This window comes from Lolium perenne, chromosome 5 (genome assembly GCF_019359855.2).
Source record: "Lolium perenne isolate Kyuss_39 chromosome 5, Kyuss_2.0, whole genome shotgun sequence".
In the NCBI taxonomy this organism is placed as follows: domain Eukaryota; kingdom Viridiplantae; phylum Streptophyta; class Magnoliopsida; order Poales; family Poaceae; genus Lolium; species Lolium perenne.
Genome location: NC_067248.2, coordinates 23342968 through 23363353, shown reverse-complemented (window position 1 = coordinate 23363353; position 20386 = coordinate 23342968). Strand labels below are relative to the sequence as shown.

The 20386-nt window shown below is 44.7% G+C and overlaps 1 protein-coding gene across 1 annotated transcript; it reads left to right on the top strand.

Moving 5' to 3' along the window:
* Positions 1-12729: 12729 nt before the first annotated feature.
* Positions 12730-17529, top strand: LOC127298780 (serine/threonine-protein kinase Nek2). The gene is made up of 15 exons (XM_051328631.2): positions 12730-12984; positions 13656-13796; positions 13896-13962; positions 14225-14290; positions 14400-14446; positions 14526-14571; positions 14659-14739; positions 14831-14873; positions 14964-15013; positions 15093-15174; positions 15247-15296; positions 15627-15700; positions 15805-15856; positions 15954-16409; positions 16641-17529. Exons 2-15 carry the CDS (start codon positions 13711-13713, stop codon positions 17214-17216), a joined length of 1776 nt encoding a protein of 591 aa, XP_051184591.1. The 5' UTR covers positions 12730-12984; positions 13656-13710; the 3' UTR covers positions 17217-17529.
* The last annotated feature ends 2857 nt before the right edge of the window (positions 17530-20386 follow it).

Sequence of the window (20386 nt, the reverse complement as noted above, 5' to 3'; positions counted from 1 at the left end):
GAAAGTCAGTTTTATTTTATCCTAAGGCAATTTTTCTTAAGCTTAACCAAGTTTACAAATAACATATGGGCGAGCGATTATGAGAGCTTTCGCTGTAGTGTAATGGATGAGATATGCAGGTCGATCAGTCTGCAACTCTGCATTTGTAGAAGCGAAAGTAAAAGGAGATGTAAATGATGGAGTAAAGCGTAGTAAAAGAAGGGAAGACCGCGTTATTTTAGAAACACAGTACAAACGCAGGCGCTCACATACACGCGCATACACTCACCCCTATGAACGCACACACGCACACACCCTACCCCTATGAGCACCTCCGGAAGACTGAGCCGGCGGATTGGATCTTGAAATTGACGAAGTCACCACAGGCGCCTCGCTGTCGACGGGTTCGTACTGTGCGCCGAATAAACGAACGAACTCGCCGATGGATTAATGGATGTAGCTACGGGCGCGTGACGTGACCGGTGACCTGAGCAAAAGTGCATATGCGTATGCTGCAAAGTGCAGGTGCAAGCATCTATCCATGATCCATCAGATTTTGGATCGTCACTGCCGACTCGCGGGGTTGGCCTCTTCTCCCGCTTCTTTTTTTCTCTGCATCCCAACATCCTATCGCATTTTAGACATGCAATATGTTGGTTTTCTTTGTTTAAACTAGAATTGTGGCCCTTGCAAATTGCGACGGCATCATCCTTAATGTGTCAAAAGTGTTTGTGTGATAATTCAAAATTTTATGGATCAGTTTTTTACTACGGGAACAATTTTCATGGTTTTTGCAAGTTAAAAGTACAAACAGTATATTACATCTTTTGATTCCGTTAATGAGGTCATGCATGGTATGAAATACCAAGTTACCAACTCTTAGAAGAATTTATGTTGTACATCTAGCAGGCTATTTGAACCGGACATCCGAATTGAGTCTGATCAGATATTTTATGCAAACTATTATATAATTGCCTTTCCTTAGAAATACATGTCTTTTATAACGGTTATTTGATGACATTTCTCTTTGATATTTGAATTTTGATACTCAGACCATGTCAAGCCAGATTATACAGCTACATAACTATTGATATCTTCTTATAATCATAGCAATATATTTTACATCTAACTATCAAAATAATTGGGGTGATGTGTCGTCTCAGTTTTAGAACTCATCTATCTTAATTTTGGTTGATATATAATAGATAGATAAATATGGCAGGTGATCGGTATTTTTCTTAGAAACACTCAAGAATCTTCAAGATTTAACCATGAAATGCTTGCACCAAATCTATGCGTGCGTACTCAATGTTTGCATAGATCATGTATGATCATAAAACCAAATCGGTTATCCTAAATTATAGAAATTAATAGATTCGTGTAATCGGTGTAGATCATGCAATTTTTTCCTAATTATTTTATGTCCGTACTAACATTAAATATGTTGTTATTTTCTAAAAATGTTGTTGATACACCAACGATGCTCCTATAAGAGATCGTTTTTACATCGACTTATTAAAATTGTAGATATGCTAAAAGAAGTTGCACCAAGAGTTCTATGAAGATAGGACTTTACCATAGACCGTGTCAAGTTTGTTTTTTCATGTTTTGTCTAGACAGTGTCACTTTTTGTGTTAACATTTTATCTCATACAACCATAGAGCATGTCAAGTTTGTCAAATCGAGCTACGTTCAACATTACGTGACATCTTTCGATAAATCCTAGCCTTCTATTTCAGATATAACTATTAAAATAAATTTAGATGATGTGATCTCACATGACGTCTCTATTTTAGATGTGTATATTGCTTTTATAAGTATATAATAGTAGATATTTCGGCCCAAAGTCACAATTTAAGCGCTCTAGCTAGCTAAGTTAGTGCATCACATCGTTTTTTTTGGACGGACACATTTTATCTCATACAACCATAGAGCATGTCAAGTTTGTCAAATCGAGCTACATTCAACATTACGTGACATCTTTCGATAAATCCTAGCCTTCTATTTCAGATATAACTATTAAAATAAATTTAGATGATGTGATCTCACATGACGTCTCTATTTTAGATGTGTATATTGCTTTTATAAGTATATAATAGTAGATATTTCCGTCCAAAGTCACAATTTAAGCGCTCTAGCTAGCTAAGTTAGTGCATCACATCGGTTTTTTTTTTGGACGGACTGAGCTATTCATAGGGACCTAGCTATAAGCTAGTGCATCGTATCTATTTTTCTGAACAGAATGAGCTGTTACGATTCTACAGAATAGGTCTAGTGAATCCCCATTTTTTAACGGATCTGTATTCCAAACAGACTCAGCCATATATTGTTTTTTTTCTGAACTGACTATGCTATTTCCATGGGCATCTTTCACGGAAATAATTTGCTGGACTTTAATTCATACGGGAGTATACACGTATCAAAAGCACATAACTTTCTAGATATATATCGTGTCAACCAAGGAATTACACGGTTATGTTACGAATAATTTTGCATTAAATCTCAGCCATTAAATTTAGATCTAACCATTAAAATAATTGAGATGATGTGGATTAATGTGGTGTCTCTATTTTAGACTTTCGTATTGTGCTTTTAGTATATAATAGATGGATCGAATCACGGACACGAAGATGGTTAGTTTTGAGTTTATGTCTGGAGAATCGTGGACATCCCAGCAGCCCGATACATTTTCTCTCAATAATATTTTTTTATTAATACATAGTAATTTACATATAGTGCTAAAAAATGAAAAAGACTTAAATTAAAACCCTAACTAGGGTCTGTACAATGGGCGCCTACTCCTCCACGCCAATGTCGACAAGATCCACGAAGACTGGAGGCGCCCACGGTCAAGGCCAGTACAATGCTGGTTGTGGCACCCACGGCCAGGAGTGACCGGTGGCGTTATCGACCTTCACTGCCCTAGGGCGGAGTCTCGTAGCTGGGTAGCAAGGCCATGCCACTAGCCGAGCGAATTGAGCTTGCTCTGGACGATTGCCAGCTCTAGGGCTTCTTCCTCGATCACCTCCACCGGTTAGATCTCTGGGTTGACAACGAGCAGGTATGGCGGAGCAGGCGCCCCATGTTGTCGAAGAGGTCATTCGCGTGGTCCCTGTCTTTGTCGTCCTCCTCCTCGTCTAGGCCTACGTTGGTCCCTATCTTTGTCGTCCTCCTCCTCGTCTAGGCCTACGCCTCGCTCCCGGTTGAAGAAGACCACATCAGCTAGGTAGCCCGCTCGGTGGCGTGGGTCGAACTCCCATGACCCGAAGGAGTGCCCAGTGAAGGAGTTGATATCGAAGGCCGGATCCTCGTGCAGATCCAGCGGGAGGATACAACAGCGGTGGAGGATCTCGCCGCGCCGCTCGCGTCCATCGCGTGCTACATGAGGCACCGACACCCACCGCGAGTTGAGAAGCCAATCCGCCGGCAGGTTGGCATCCGGCCAGGGCACGGTGCGACCCTCATCGAATAGCTGCCGCGAGTAGTCCACATGGACGTAGCGGCGGTCCCTTTCCTTCCTCTTGCCGGCCCGAGACTAGCTAGCCTCATGGTCATGCTTGGTCTTGCGGAAGGGCCATCCCTTGCTATGACGCCATCATGGTTGCAGGAAGTTGCCGCGGCAAATAGCGATGGCGAGACTAGCGAAGTGGACGCGACATGCAGAAGGCGAAACGGGCGCGGTCGCTGGCAGGCGGGCAATAAGGAGAAGGCGCTGACCATACTATATTGGTGTGACACATTTGTGATCCAAATTTGAGCCATAAATGGATCGATGAAGACATGACGATCACTATGCGTTGATCCACTGGGCTAGAGTTTGGCCTCCAGGTGTCCGTTTTAACGGAAACGGACAACTTTGCTTTGTTCGTGTCAGATTGCTGAAGATGCCCTTATTACTATATCCATCTCCATATCGTGCTCTCCATCGGTCTCACGTTCACTCTTTTCTTTGGCCGTCTTATTTGTTTCTAAACCTTCACTTTCTTTCAAAGCATGAAAAAATCTGAATTTTTTTGGAGATTTAAAATTACTATGTTCACATTTACATTTTTTTCAATTTTGTGTTACTCAAAATACGAAACATTTCGGTTTGAGACTTTGCACGGTTGTGGGATACATCATTAGCTACTCTTACTATTTAATTGCATCACTTTTTAAATCTTGTAAATATAATTTTTAATTATTTTTAATATGCACCGGAGCTCGAGAGCCAAAAATCTCCAATCTCCTAAGAGAGCGAAGTCAACAAAATATAATTTTTTTTCTATTTGGCGAAAAAGTCCACTGATCTATTCATAATTCTCAACAGTAATATAAGGATACACAAAGTAATAAAAATTATAGAAAGGTGTTCGGACCACCTAGTGATGACTACAAGGACTCGAACGAGCCGAAGGTGCGCCACCGCCCTCACACCTCCCTCATTTGAGATGCGCAAAGCTTCTCGTAGTAGAGCTCGTTGTACTACACCTACGAGAAGTCGTCGTGCTAAGACCCTAAAGAACTAACGCACGAGAGTAGCAGCCATTACCGATGAAAAGAAGCATAAATCAGAATAAATATGGACCAAATCCAGCGAGATCCACTAGAGACAAACCTCCACATGCCCTCCGGCAATGCTAGATGCATCACCAGAACAGAGGCTAGTCGGGAGGAATTTAATCCATCTTAAAAAAGTCATCACCATCAGCTTTTCTGAATAGGACACGAACCCTAAACAGATAAAAAAAACAACAACAAATAACAATGATCTCCCGCCTACAAGGACTAAGATCCACCGTGCCTCCATGGCCATAACACCAACGGAGACGTGGCAGATCGACAGCGACACCGATTGGAGATAGAAAACCTAATCGCCTCCGACTCTCAGGGATAACATTTCGGTAGGACCTCCATGGCAGTGAACTCTACATCAACATCCCATCTGTCTAGCAAAGCCAAGGCAGCCAAGACGGCCATTCAGTCAAAGCTTGAGAAAACTTTCAATTATTCGGTTTTTGTGAATTGCGAACCCGGCTGGCCTTGTCAAGGGGGCGGGTAAAGCCAAAGAGGTGAAGGCCTTCTCCGCAAACATTCTGATCCTTCACTATAGCGTGTTCGCAGTTGTGTGTGGAGGTTTATGATTCACACCCAGAGACCAGAGTATACTTCTGCTCATCAATTCAAGATAGTTTTATGTATCAATATGACGAAAACACGACTACGTTTGTTGAACACTACACGTTTAATGAAATCTTGTAATGTTGCTCGATTGCTCGAAGATTACAATTCCATGTGTAAGAACCACGCAGACAAAATGATTGGCAAACGAATACTGGTATTGGAGAAAGGGTGCCATTGCAAGACGCGCACACAATTTACTCTACCTCGCAAGCAGCCCAACCACACCAATAGATCTCTCGCTTGAGTTGAAATTCTTTTTTCTACAGTTATATGCGTAAGTACATCGGTCGAGGGTTAAGCGGTACGGGTCACTTTCTCAGCTCGATGAGATTGCCTCCTTCACATGCGTGTATGATTCATCAGATGCGTCTAATTGTGGCTGTATTTAACTCGATTTGTGCATTGGATTCCACTGCTCCTCTCCATGTGAGCCCCAGTAAGGTCCCTGTCGGATTTCATTTTCGTGCATCTATATATGCACGTACAATTATATGTACAGTGCGGCTGATTGTCCTACAGTTGTTTCGATTTTTTTCTTGCTAGAAATATTTGTATTCCGAAGAATTGGAGCGTGGGAGTTTTACATAAATATTATACTCACTCTAATCCATTATAAGTGCCAGCTGATTTAGTAGGAGGAGTAGTAATTCTGGAGGAATAAAATCATTTCTCCCGTGAGAGCAGTAAAAATTCTCTCAGATCAAGCATGTGTGTGTGCTAAATACTACTGAAGGTGTTGCAACCCAGTATTACTACAAATCTAGACTCTGGTAGGCGAGATGTTCACAATGACTTTGTATGGTGTGTAAAACCAGTAAACTTGTCAAATCTTATTGTTGTTTTGTGATATGACACGGGCATGCTAAATACCGAGAAAGGAGTAGTAAATCTTATTGAAAGTCCTATTTATTTTACCCCAAATTAAATTTTCTCAAGTTTAACCAACTTCATAGAAATAACAACATCTACTAAACCAGTGGCGAATCCAGCCCATTTTTTAGGGTGGGACAAACCTTACTTGGGATGGGCTTTTTTATTATTTTTCTTTATTTTCTATATAAGACATATGGGTTGAGCCAAATCTTAGGGTGGGACCTGCCCCACCCTTCCACCCTGTTGGCTAAACCGAATCATATCAATAGATACACCATTGCATGTATTCTTTTTGCAGAGCATCTAATTTCTATTATAGACACTGATATTTATTTCTGTAGATTTATTTCTTAAATAATAATAATATAAAATAAATACGACTTACATTGTGGTAAAGAATGAGTACCACCTCCATGGATAAGCTCACATTAACCCGTCAATTTTGGATCCAATTCGGGATTTTTCTTGGAAAGTGTCGGGAAGAAATTGGAATAGAATAATATAGATTCATACAGAGGAAAAGGTTCTCTATTGATGCAAACGATGTACCTAGAGGATAGAGGAAGAGGGAAAAATCAGGGGTATTGCGTATTTTGAGAAAAAAAGTTAACTACAAATTTGGTCAACAAAATACGAGATATATGGCACAAACATTATACCATTGGATCCATATTTAAAAGAAGTTTTCAATAGTATAATTCTTGTGATATTTTGTAACTAAATTAGTTGCTAAAGGTTTTTTTTTGAAAATACGTAATACCCTGTAAACCAGCGTGGAGGGAGTACTAAAATAATAACATCCATGTCATACTCACGACAAGGAAATAAAGGATTTGGGTGAGGCCAACAAAGCCCTTCCTTTCTCGGAAGCAGCAAGCTGTCCTAACAGAATCGTCGCAGGAATCCATATGACATTAACCTCAAGCTCAAAGAGAGAATATAATCAAAGTCACCTTTCGCAACACATATGACATGTTCACATACATAAATCCCTGACGAATATTTTAGTTCTCGTCGTTCCCTGGCCTTGCACGACAGCACGAACAAGAAAAAGGGAGTTTGGATGCATGGACAAGCAGAGAAGAAAATAAAAGCCGCACCTAACGGAACGGAGAGATAACCATTTTGGCGCTTGTTTAATTACGGGATGATGGCGACTTAAGAGCATCTCTAGTCGCGTCCTCCCCCAAAGGGATTTGGGGCGCGCCGGACAAAAAAAAACGATCCAGTCGCGTCCCCCAAAGCTCATTTTTGTCCGGCGCGTCCCGATACGGTGTCCGGCGCCCCGAGCCCGTCCCCGTCCCACAGGGGACGCACCGGGCACGCCGGACACAACGAAAAGCGAGGCGGGGAGTGGCGGGGCCGACCCGTCAGCGGCACAATTAATTTTAACCTAACCGTCGCCTACCTCGCGACGGAAGTTATTCGCGCGCAGTGACACACGGCGGCATCTTTGCCTTAATGGCGACGGAGGGGCAGGCGAGACGTCTCGTCGGTGCTGCGCAGCCTCCACGCGTCGCCGGCGTTCGCACGCCGCCGCCCGTTCCCGCGCGATCTTCCCGCCTCTTCTCGTCTGTTCCCGCGCTTTCTTCCCCACGCCGGCGTCTATAAAAGGTTTCCCGGCTCATCAATGGTAGCCACCACACCCCGCCGGCAACAAACACAGCCCTCGTCGCTCCACAGCCGTCTCCTCCACCACCAGTGGCAATGGCGAACCGCCCCGGCGATGGCCACTTCCCTCCACCGCCGTCTCCTCCACTTCCATCCCGCCAGCGGCGTGAGGCACTCGAGGAGGCACTCGAGGAGGAGGCCCGCCAGCGGCGTGAGGCGCAGCACACGGCGGATCTAGCGGCTTTCTACGCCCCTGCCTCCGCAGCTGAGGAGGACGCGATTGCAGCAGCGTGGCAGGAGCAGCAGTGCGACACCGTTGCGGCGTTCGACGCCTCGACGGGACAAGAGGCGCGACGGCGCCGGTACCGGGAGGAGATGGAGCAGCGGTGGGCTGATGAGCGCCGGCGCCATCGCGATGAGCGGCAGGCGCTGTACCGTGAACGGCGTGAGTCGATCGAGCGCCGGCTGCGTGAGTCGATCGAGCGCCAGCAGCAGGTGACGGCGGAGGAGCGTCGGCAGCGGGAGGCGGCGCTGACGGCGCTATGGGGGAGGCGGACAGACCATTTGGCGGCGGAGGCCGACGCGTTTGCGGCGGCGATGATGGAGGCGCCAACAGATGTGGAGGAGGAGGCGCCAATGGAGGAGCAGGAGGCCGAGCCGGAGGAGACCGAGGTGGAGGAGGACGACGACGACGACGAGTTCGAGTGGTCCGACGACGACGGGCCGCACCCGGACGAGACGGCCGATCAGCAACGCGCCCTCGTCGAGTCCTTCGAGTCGGAGAAGAAGCTCCAAGACGACGCCCGTGCCCGCAAAGAGGCGCAAATTCGTCGCGCCATCGAGCTCTCCCTCCAGGCGGCGTAGCAGGGGACGGCGGAGGACGCGCGGCGGGAGCGGCACCGTCTGGCCACCGCCGAACGCAAGGAGAGGAGGCGCGCGCAGGAGGAGCTGCGGCGTAGGGGAGGCGACGACGGGGCGGGGCCGTCGAACGCACCGCCGGGCGGTCAGTAGTCTAGGTTTAGATGAAATCTAGCCGTTTTCATTCAAACTTTGTAATATATAATCAAAATTGAATGAAAACCTTTATTTTCGTGCACAAATATTCATTTGGGGGAGGCGTTTGGGGGATGCGGCTGGGGAGCGACGTCCCCCAAACGCGGCACGAACAAAACACGTCCCCCAAACGCTCGATCCGGCGCGGTTTGGGGGACGGTTTGGGGGACGCGACTGGAGATGCTCTAACCTGTGCTTGCAACCCGTAGTGCATGCAGGTACCCATATTGTTTTTCTCTATCTTTAAGTAATGTAGTGCAAGTACTTTAGCACCGAGAGCAACTGATCGAGAAGCCAAACAAAGAATATTTTCTGCGATTAGCTTGATAACAGTATTGATCCAAGGAATGTGAATGCGATCGAGCAGCTTTACCGAGCAGCAATGGATGATGCATCAAAAGAAGGTGATACATGCGCATATGGCACAATGTGTCGATTTCATCAGGCAGAGAAAAGGCGCCATGGCATGGCATGCGACCAAAAGCATAGAAGGAGCAAGACTGCAAAAAGGAAAGAAAGGTGAATGTCATCGGTTCTCTTTGGACTGTAGAGATTTCAAATGATTATTTTAAGGATTCTGGTTCTTAGATCACTTTTTCTAGAACCGATGTATTGATCAAGACGAAACGCACTACGATTTTCTTCCGATATTCATCTCAGCACGAATTTGAGCGTCCAGTGCGACGTTGTTTTGTGAAAGATCAAGACACTTTTCGATGTGTTCTATAAAACCAACTATTTTTTGGTAGTTTTCCTTTGTTCATCTCACGAGCAAAGTTTATTTTTCTCCATATCACTTGTTGTGCTTATGAACATATTTGAAGAAATTATCCTATAACTTACTGAAGAAATGTTAGACAAGCTACAATACTCTAACATGCATGTCTTCTTTCAGTCCATATGAATAAGGTTTAAATTGTTGAAACTAACTTTCGTAGTCCATATCTATGCATTTACAGTAGTTGCATATAATCAAAATGATGGTGTAATAATTTTTGAGTTTAGATTACTCCATATTAGTTGTGCACTTGGACTACGCTCCTTTTTGAGTCACTCGTGCCAGGCGCTGGGAGGCCTTGATGAGTCGAGACTGCACAAAAACCATGTATTTCATTTTGTCTCACAAATGGATGATGCATAGGCCGATGCTATGCTCATCTTTTCGTAAATAAAATAGAAAAAACACAAGAATCCTAATAACAATTGTCAAATTATACGCTACTAAGTCTTGTTCCTCGTGAAAGATTGATGCACTAGCCAATTGAACCAAAAGTCCGAACTGACGGAAAAAGACTAGGCAGTGTATTTATATTTAACACTCCTCCTCATGTCTAGGCTATTTTAGTTCTTAGCATGAGTTCGGTGCATGATACAGAATCTTTAAAAAAAAACTACATGAGCATGGTCTTGAACTTAAGACCTCTTGGTTCTAATACCATGAAAGATTGATGCACAAGACAATTGAACCAATGATGGAAAGAGACTAGGCGGTGTATTTATATTTAACATCTCGTGTGTATGGAGTTGAGTTGAGGTCCAAGTAGATGGTAAAATCCCAACTAATTATCCCCTTAATACCTAGACCAAAGGAAATTGTATGTGTTTTATCTTGCTCCATTCCTTTGAACCAAGGGAAACAAATGAAGGGTGTCATCATAGGGAAATTTCATATTCTTCTAACTTTCTTTTGAACCAAAGAGTCCCTTTGGTTTTTTTCCACTCTTGTTTTCCGGAGCACACTCATGTTTGGAAATCTTTGCATACGGAAAGCGCGCTTAAAACTCTTGTGCAGTTGCATCGACTTACTACCTTAAGAAGATTAACAGAAAGGATTATCATAAAATAGTTTGTCAATTTTATGTATTTTTTATTTTGTCTGTAGGTTTAGTTATAGATGAAAAGATGCGCTCTTTCAAATTTGCTCCTCACTTTTTACTCTTTTGGAATTGACCACTGAGGAATCTTCTCACTGCTATTTTGTCACATCACTCACGTGCCATGGTCCAATTATTGCTCACATTTGAATATTGAAATGGTTGGATGCATTACGTAAAGAAACAGAAGGACCATTATGCATTATGTTTGCCTCCTAATTTTGGCCTATTTGAACTTCGATAAAGTTTTAGGAATTTGACCATGAAAAACTGTCGTATGCACAGCCTCGTCGATCAGGTAAGTTCCTGCGATGAAAAACGAAGGCTGCATCCAGTGGGCTTCATGTACTACACGTAACTCTTTTTTTCCTATGCTTACAAATACGTGTAGATTATACATTTTTTTAATGGTTGTTGTTTTATAAAAAAAGATGCCACAGTAGTTATGGGTGAATTATATAGTACTGCAAGTTGTGCTAGTATTGGTTGCATGCAGGAGAAATAATGTTTCACTGTATAGTGTGAGCCCCAACCCTATGTAGTCTATTGTCATTAGCAAATAGTTTTCAATCTGGGCCTATCTTCTGAATAATATAAGCAAAAAATTTGAGATCGGCGAAAACGAAACAAAACAGTAGAATGATTCTTTTCATTCTTGTGTTTAAATCGTACCTAATCCAGGCGATCGTTGAAGCCCCCTCTAGAGAAAATTCGCTGCACAACATATTTTGCGTGTGTTTCACTTTTTTTTTTTGCGTTTGTCAGTCAAGGATTTAGTTACTAAGCGAAATATCGTGGGGTTGGTCAATAACGGAAATTTCGAATCTCCTCTCCGATGGGTTTACCATGCAAATACTGTTTACACAGAAGGCATGCATTAAATTGAAGATGCTAAAATACCATGCAAATAATCACATGTACATTTTTTAGGATGAGTTGGTAACCTAACTCTATACTCACTCAGTTCCAATGAATAAGACTTTTATTTTTTTAAAGTCAAGCCAAATAAGTTTTAAATAAAGTTATAAAAAAATATGTCAACAACTATGTTATTTTATAGATGTCATATGAAAATATATTTCATGATATATCTAACTATATTCATTTTGTATTTTACATGTTAACGGTTTTTAGTAAAAACTTAGTTAAACTTAAATGGTTTGACTTTTTAAAAATAATAGATGTCTTATTCATTGCAAATTAGGTAGTATGTTTTATCTCCTGATTCCTCATTTCCATCCCACTTCCCAACTCCTTAGCTCTTAACTCCCCATTACCCCTCCACTCAAAACCGAACATGAAATGTTTCAATGCTACCAGATTTGAATAATTAAATTGATTGAGAATCTCGTGCGGCAATTTACAGTATGGTTACCAGAAATGTCAGCCACCCATGGGCCATGGCTATGGGACATTTTTGCCCGCTAGTCAAATCATTTCTGTCAATTTACGTCGGGAATAATATTGTGGGCTAATTTGTTCGGCGAAGAAACTGAATTAATATGTATAAAAAAGAAACTCAACCAGTATATTACGAAGATTTAACTATTGCGTAATAAGTCATCCTCTCTTATCTTCATCTGATTGCATACATGGCAAGTGAAATGTTTATTTTTGGAGCTTGTTTGATCAAAAAGAGTTGTGTAGGATTTGGATCTATAGAATTTTTTTTCTCTACAAACGTTGTTTGATTCATGGAGTTGTAATCCATTGTAATTCCTACAAAGGATTTATTCGCACCATGTTTTCGAGAAAATATCCTGTTCACTCCAACCTGTTTTTACACTTTCTTTTATTTTTCTGTGTAATCAAACGCTCGTGGATCCAGAATCTTGCAGTGTTCTCATTCTATAGGATTGGAGAGACCATGCCATTTCAATGGTGTATATTTTCTATACCTACTGTGTGAAAATCTTCGAATCAAACAAGCCCTTACTAATAAAATAAAATGTCACCAGCCCATTAGTATAATCACCCACACTAATGACCCCTTTTTGTCCTCATCATATGATCATATCATGGATGCAATCCAAGAACTTAAAAAAAAATCCTTGAAAAAATAAGATAAACCCACCAAGTTGACCACACCACATGACCCTACACACACTACTACCTTCCCTCTCTTCAGTCATCGCACTTCCTTCTTCACTGCCATCGCCTTCTCTCTCTAGCCGCCTTGCTCTTCTCTCTCTCTCTCTCTCTCCTCGGGAGGGAGCGAGGCTTCTCCCCCAGCTCGCCTCCGCTTTACCTTTGCGCTATATAACCTCTGTGGGGATTCGGAAAGCAGCAGGCGGGCCTCTCGCCGAGTTTGAACCCCACCCAAAAACCCCATCTTTCTCTCTCCCCACTCCCCCGCCGCCGCCTCTTCAACTCCAAGCTCCAACCCTCTCCGTCTCCGATCAAATGCGGCGAGATCTGCGCTCCTGACCTCGTAAGTCCACCCCCTCCCCGTCCGGTGGGCTTGGAGCTGGCATTTCAGGCTCCAGAGCTCCGACCTGATTGGACTGTTCATCCCTTTTCTTTCCTCTATCTTTTATACTTAGATTGGGTTCTTGGTTTAGATCGATAGCCGCCATTTGGGGATCATTTCGCTCCCGCTGGGTGTGCTCATGGAGCAGGCATTTGGGATTTGGTCTGGAAAATAATCATTGGGGGTGGTTTGAATCGGAGTTGGCAGCCGCTTGACTTGTGCAGTGGGGCTGATCCTCTTTTTTTCTTTCTCTCTCCCCTACTCTTGAATACTGATTTGCTCCTGCCTGGAGATGTGACATTTGCGGCCCCGGAGCTCCACCGTCTCCTCCTTTATTTCATCTTCTTCTTTTCAGAACAGTTTAGGAGGAGCTGTCGGCAGGTTTTGTCACCCAGTGCTTCCGTTCCTTTGCGTCCGTAATTTCGGATTCACTTGTCTTTTATTGTGTTCTCATGTGAGCTTACGGTTTCCCCTTCCCCTTTTCCCTGAAAATGTTTCTTGGAGTGTTGGCTGGCTACTTTAGCCAAAAAAATGGAGTCACTGCCTACTTCAATGCACTTGCTGTTCCACATTCTTCACCATTTCTTTGGCAGAAGTACTGATTTGTTTTCTTCTTTTTTATTACCCTCCAGGGCAGTGAAGAAACAAAACATATCTTGCTGTGTGTGAGCTGCAAACTCCACGAAGATGGATCAGTATGAGGTTTTGGAGCAGATTGGAAAAGGAGCATTTGGCTCCGCTCTGTTGGTGAGGCACAAGGTGGAGAAGAAGAAGTGAGGCTCACTAGCACCGCCCTTTCACTTACTTACCTTCTGGGGTCGTATGGTTCTGTTCAGTCATTCTGATGGTATGGAGCTCTGTTTCTCCTGCAGGTATGTGCTGAAGAAGATCCGGCTTGCGCGACAAACCGACCGCACTCGCCGGTCTGCACACCAGGAGGTAAATCCTCTTCTGCTTCATCTTGGCAAGCTACACCTTTTCATCTTTTGGCACCTAGTTAGTAATTTCATTCTGGGTACACGACTAGATGTGGCCAAGAATTGGTTGTGTAATATAAATTACTTTGCTCATGGTGATGCTATTGAGTTTTGTTTGGCTAGTAGTGAGGAGCTGATCTGAGTCTCAGAACCTGCAATATATATTGTCTTGTCTTGTGCTGTGCTGTCTTTTACTGAGCTGCGCGGAAATGTTCTTCGTGCAGATGCAGCTTATTGCGACAGTGAGAAATCCATTCATTGTGGAGTACAAAGATTCATGGGTAGAAAAGGTAGGTGAAACGTACAAGAAAAGAGTATATCAACAAGTAGTAGGAAGGCGAAATTGCTTCAGTTTTACTTGATATGCAGTTTGCTCATTCTGTGCGTTTAAACTTGCAGGGATGCTATGTCTGCATTATTATAGGTTACTGTCAGGGAGGAGACATGTACGTATGCCGTGATATCGTTTAAATAGTTAGGTCACAACTCAACTCCCTCTAGTTAACACAATGTCTATTGTTATAGGTCTGAAGCTATTAAAAGAGCAAATGGTACCTATTTCTCTGAGGAGGTGCGGTCCTTTCCTTGCTCTCATTTTGGCATCTTTAGCTTGTTCTGTCGAGGAATGCACTGTCAACCCTGTTTTCTGATTTTGCAGAAGCTTTGCAAGTGGCTCGTACAGCTCCTAATGGCTCTAGATTACTTGCATGCAAATCACATTCTCCACCGAGATGTGAAGGTCAGTAAGAGCATCTCATTTGGAGCATATAATGGTAGCTGTCTTTTAATGTGTGGTGATAATGTATACTAAAGCTGCTAATTTGTTTCAGTGCTCCAATATTTTTATTGCCAGAGACCAAACTATAAGACTCGGTACGTAGCTTAGTCTCAGGAAAAGTGCAGCACTTTATGTATTTATTCTGCAATCCTGGTAATGATGCACTTCCAAATCTAATAATGCAGGTGACTTTGGGCTTGCAAAAATATTGACTTCTGATGATCTGGCATCTTCTGTAAGTAATCAAATATTTTTTTTGTCTTTCTTGTACATATGCGATTGTGTTCTTACTACTATATTTCTCCCTTTCCCAGGTGGTAGGAACACCAAGTTATATGTGCCCAGAACTTCTTGCTGATATACCATATGGTAGCAAGTCTGATATTTGGTCTCTAGGTATTTGACAAAATACTTTCCTGAACCTAGATATAAAATGTGTGATTCAATACTTATATTCTTTTGTTGCAGGATGCTGTATATACGAAATGACAGCTCTCAGACCTGCATTTAGAGCTTTTGTAAGTCCCTAACTTGCCTTCTTTCTTATGCCAATGGATGTAAGCCATTTATACATTGTTGCAACTTGATGGTGAAAACTACAAAACATTGTTATATTTACTTAGTGAACACTTTATGCTTTTAAGTTAGATTTATTTGGCATGTATTGGATTCTTGTGTCCTACAAATACATTAGTAAACCTGGATAGAAACACTTAGTACTAGATGCCCATTGTATTGCATATATGCCCTAGTCTATTTGATTAGATATTTGTGCTACTGTCTCTGTTCTAGTAATCATGTTAAGACCCAAGAGCTGATGATGGTCTGGTTTCGTCATTTTGTTGCAGGACATGCAAGCTCTGATTAACAAGATCACAAAGTCAATAGTATCACCATTACCCACAAAATATTCTGGTCCCTTGTAAGTTTGTTAGCTACCTTTCTTTTGTTTCTCACTTCATTTTGCCTGTCACCTCTTACCTGAATACTGAGCATGCTTCTGAAAGTCCTACTTCCTTAATGCAGTAGGGGACTTATCAAGAGCATGCTGCGGAAAAGTCCAGAGCACAGACCAAGCGTAATTCCTCGATATTCTCTTAGTCTTTGCTAATCTTTTATTTATTTTAGCACAAATTTGTTCTCTGATGTAAATAAAATATCCACTACATGACCAGGCTGCAGAACTGCTCAAGCATCCACAACTTCAGCCTTATGTGTTTCAAGTCCAACTGAAATCTAGTCCTACTCGCAATATGCTTCCTATCCATGAATGTCTGACTGACAAAGTTAAGAAGATGACATATCCTGATGATGTTGCTGATTCCGCGCGCAGAAGAATGGCCAGGAGAAATTCCTTGGGAAGTCAGAGGACTGTAACATTTAGCAAACCATCTCCTGAGCGGAACTCTGTCAGCTCTATACGGAGCATCAAAGAATATACAACTACCCAGAGTTTCAAAGAGTTATCCATTGACAGCAGCCAGGCTGAGGAAGAGGTTACTAGTAAAGCCATGATAACGAAGACACCAAGCATCCTGAGGACTCCCAAGAGTATTCCAGCCAAGACATTCACAGGCAGAAATCGGTTTGAAACTCCGAAATCATCTTATACCAGAACAAGCCGTACTGAGGTATTTTCACATAGCTTGTTCTATGTTCTTAAAGCTCTTGACATTACTGAAGTGCCAACCAAATGGTCCAATATTTACCGAGCATCTAACGTCTCTTTTAGAGTTATTAAGTTCTTGTCCTGGTGCATTTTTAATCTTTATTTTAGTTTGTTGGCTTCAGCATGACTTTGCCACTTTGTTTAGTTGGTGCCGGTACAAATGATTTCTGAGCATCCAATTTCTCCTGTGCAGCTGCCCTCAACAACATCTCTAAGCAAAAGCGCTCCTGCTCGAAGGGTATCCCTCCCGCTGTCGACATATGAAACAACACCAATCAAGCGCAGCATCAGCATTCTGGACCAGCTAGGCGGCTCCCCCGATGTCTCTGTGAACGCACCCCGAATTGACAGGATTGCAGAGTTCCCACTGGCTTCATCGGAAGACCCCTTCCACCCCATCCACAAGCTCTCATCAGCCCACGGCTCCTGCTCTACCCCTCCCTCTGTCAACCAGTCGATCACCAAGGACAAGTGCACGATCCAGGTGCTGCGCACGGCTGACGGGGACAACGGGAGTGACTCCTCGGGCCGCAACGCCACGGCCGCCTCAAGCCGGGGCTCCAATGACTCGAGGCTGCAGCGGTTCGACATGTCGTCGTTCCAGCAGCGTGCGGAGGCGCTGGAGGGGCTCCTGGAGTTCAGCGCGCAGCTGCTACAGCAGGAGCGGTATGACGAGCTGGGCATCCTGCTGAAGCCCTTTGGCCCCGAGAAGGCATCCCCCAGGGAGACTGCCATCTGGCTGACGAAGAGCTTCAAGGAGACGACGTAGCGCACCACCCCCATCTCTTTACGGTCGCCATTTTTGTAAACGTAATGCGCGACGATGTAGCTCAGGTCAGGTTAGTTAAGACTTGTTAGGACTGAAGTTTTAGGTGCTGGGAACACCATCTCAGTGTTGCCCTAACTTAAGGTTACTTGTTAGCTAGTAACCCCCCCTAGCTAGTTCACTAGTAGTACCTAGTAGTAGAGAATTGTACTACTCCAAGTTGGAATTCTGGATCTGGCAATGTCTTAAAACCCTTGTAGCCATGCTGCCCCCTTGCAATGAATCATGTCATGATCCTATTGCCAGGATCCATCCATCTCCTGATTGGATCAATGTCTGCCCCTGGTCTCTCCTGACCATGGGCTGAAGAATCCTATGCTTCCTCCTGATCTGGCTAATTAAACAAACATTGAAATGGAAATTGGATGGGGTAGATGCCACGTACAGTGTACGTAACCTGGCATTGTGTATAGCTTGACTCCAACATAAATTAAACCATGTTTGTCCTTAAACAACAACACAGATCTGAGCTAGGCGCCAAACGGGCGGTGCGGCCATGTGGTGACGAAAAACAATAAACCTGGGGTTTGGCACTAGGCCGAATCTCTCCATGTGCATGGTGTTGTCACCTGTGTGTGGATCTTGGGAGCACAGGGCATGTCTTGGAATGGTGCAGGGCGTCGACAGAGGCACGCAGTAGTGCCGTGGAGAGAACGGTCTTCCTGTCCCTTGCGTCTTGGGTGTTTACCTGTGGCAAATCTCGAGCCTAGAGTCTTTGCCAAACAATCTTTTGCATTGGTAAGTTCTTCACCTAGAACTTTTTTTTAAACATAAGGCCTTAGCCCTGCGTTAAATTAATAACGCCACAACGGCAGATACAACGTGCATATTACAAACAGCTTACAGCAGGAACACAAGCAAGCTAAGGATACACAAAAACACACAGCTTGAGCCACCTAGCACTATCCAACGCTGGGAGAGACCAGAGGGATGCATGGTCAAGAGAGAAGCAACCGGGGACGAGTCGTCGTCTACACCAACAGGCAACAGGCTCAAAGCTTCATCGACTTCGCCTCCGGAAAGGACCCCTGTCCCTCGCCCTGGATCGAAAGGACGCCGTACCGTCGGGAGGCAAAGAAGTTCCCCCAAGAACACAATGAAGCAGGGAGCAAAGTCACCTAGGCCAGCCATCATAGACGCCCAGGGAGCTACGCCGAGAACAGCACCACCACAGGCACCACCGAAGCACCAGACGAAGCTGTCGGACGAAGACGCACCAACGAGAAGCGACCGGAGTCACCATGGCCACCTCCAAGCGTCACTGTTCGACCAACACCGTTGCAGGACCCCAGACGGCGCCTTCAAGAAGGAGAGCGACGTCGCAACGCCGCCGTCGTCCACACGGGAAACCAGGGGATTTCGCCCCATCAGAGGCGTGGTGGTGCGGAGAGGTAGGTACCTCAACGAGGCCTTCAAGAAGGGGAACGGCGCTGGCAGCGTCGTCCTCGTCGTGGCCAGCATCGACCAAGGGTTTCCCCCGATACCATGTCCCCAACACAAACCCGCCTGCCCGTCCACAGGATCCGGCGAGCAAGGCTGCCAGGCCCGAGATCGAGCAGGGGGATGAACAGATCAAGCTAGGAGAAGGCTTCACCTTGGGATCTGGAGCAGGAGCCGGCGAGCAGCCCCGCGCCGCCGCGACCTTCAACCGCCGCCTCCGCGCCGCCCGCACGGCCGGGAGGAAGAAGATACCACGCCACGGCTGCCGCCCGCCGCAGGGCCGACACCGTCCATGCCACCCGGGGCCGCCGCCCCGGAGAACCTGGTCCCAACCAGGGCCGCCACCCACAGCGCCCCACCGCCTCCCACCACCACCCAACGCCGGCAAGGCCGAGCTGGAAAGGGGGCACGGCGGGCGGAGCGCCGCCTGAGAGCACCGGAGAGGACCAACCTCCCCGTGGCCGCCTGCCTCAATACGACCACGGAGAGGTTCCGCGCGCGGATCCCCGCCGCCCCCATCCTAGGCGCTGCTGGTCTTCGCCGGCAGCCGCCTCAGGGGACGGCGAGGGAAGGGGGAGCAAGGCGGGGGGGCGGCGGCGGCGGGGGGGTAGGGTTTCGCCCCTCCCGTCGCCTTAGAGGAGACGACGCGAGGGGTACCTAAGCTGTCGTCCTTCACCTAGAACTTGGCGGAGCCTAGGGAAATTTTTCATGATGCATGTTCAAGTTTGCAGCAGTGCTAGTTGAAATTATGCCTCCCTCTGGTACTTTTCGCAAACTAACCTGACGCATTGGCTTTATTAAACACACAAGTGCCATGTGCAGGTATAACATATAGAGCTCCGCAAAGCATTTTTTTTTCGAAACGAGGGATATCACCTCTGGCTCTTCATCAAACTGATGCGCATAACATTTTATTTAAAATGTTCAAGCTTTATAGTAATCATAGAACCTCAAGGATCACATAAAAGTGGCTACATGAATGAGCCAACGAAATAAAAATAAATACATGATATGCCTACGCATTCTATATCCTAGTAGTATGCTGCCATCCACCATCCACCCTGACCGAAGATAGCTTGTATGATCGCCATTAAGCGAGTACAGCTAAACTTCATATGTGGTCGCTGAAATGACCACATGTGGATCCAGTATATAAGCCTGCAAATAACCTGCAAAAAGAAAACACCTTCCGCCCGGTTAAAATCACGTAATGTAAATTCCACAAACAAATGCATACCTGAGGTATTGATTTTTTTATCTATTCCATTTAACCAATTACCGAATATAGTTAATAAATTATGAGTAATCATGAAAGTTTCAGGTCACCGGATGCTGTCACGGTACTCCAAGAAAACGCCTTAAGGAATGAGATGAATCACGAGCACGGATGTTACTAGACCCAATACTAACCTCTACTACTCCTTCCGTTCATAAATAAATGTTTGAAGTTTGTCTAGACGCTAGATAAATCTTAAACGTCTGTTTATAGACAGAGATATTATTAAAAAAAGGAAAGACCTTTTGTTGATACGAATGGTTTTGATCTTAATAACGATTTCAGCTCTTCAAGTCGAGCGGTACCCGATTAAAATAATGAGAGGTTTTGGAGGTTCATTGTTAGTAGAACCAAGTTAAGGAAGTTTTAACGAGTCTTAGTCTGACTGCTCCCCTGG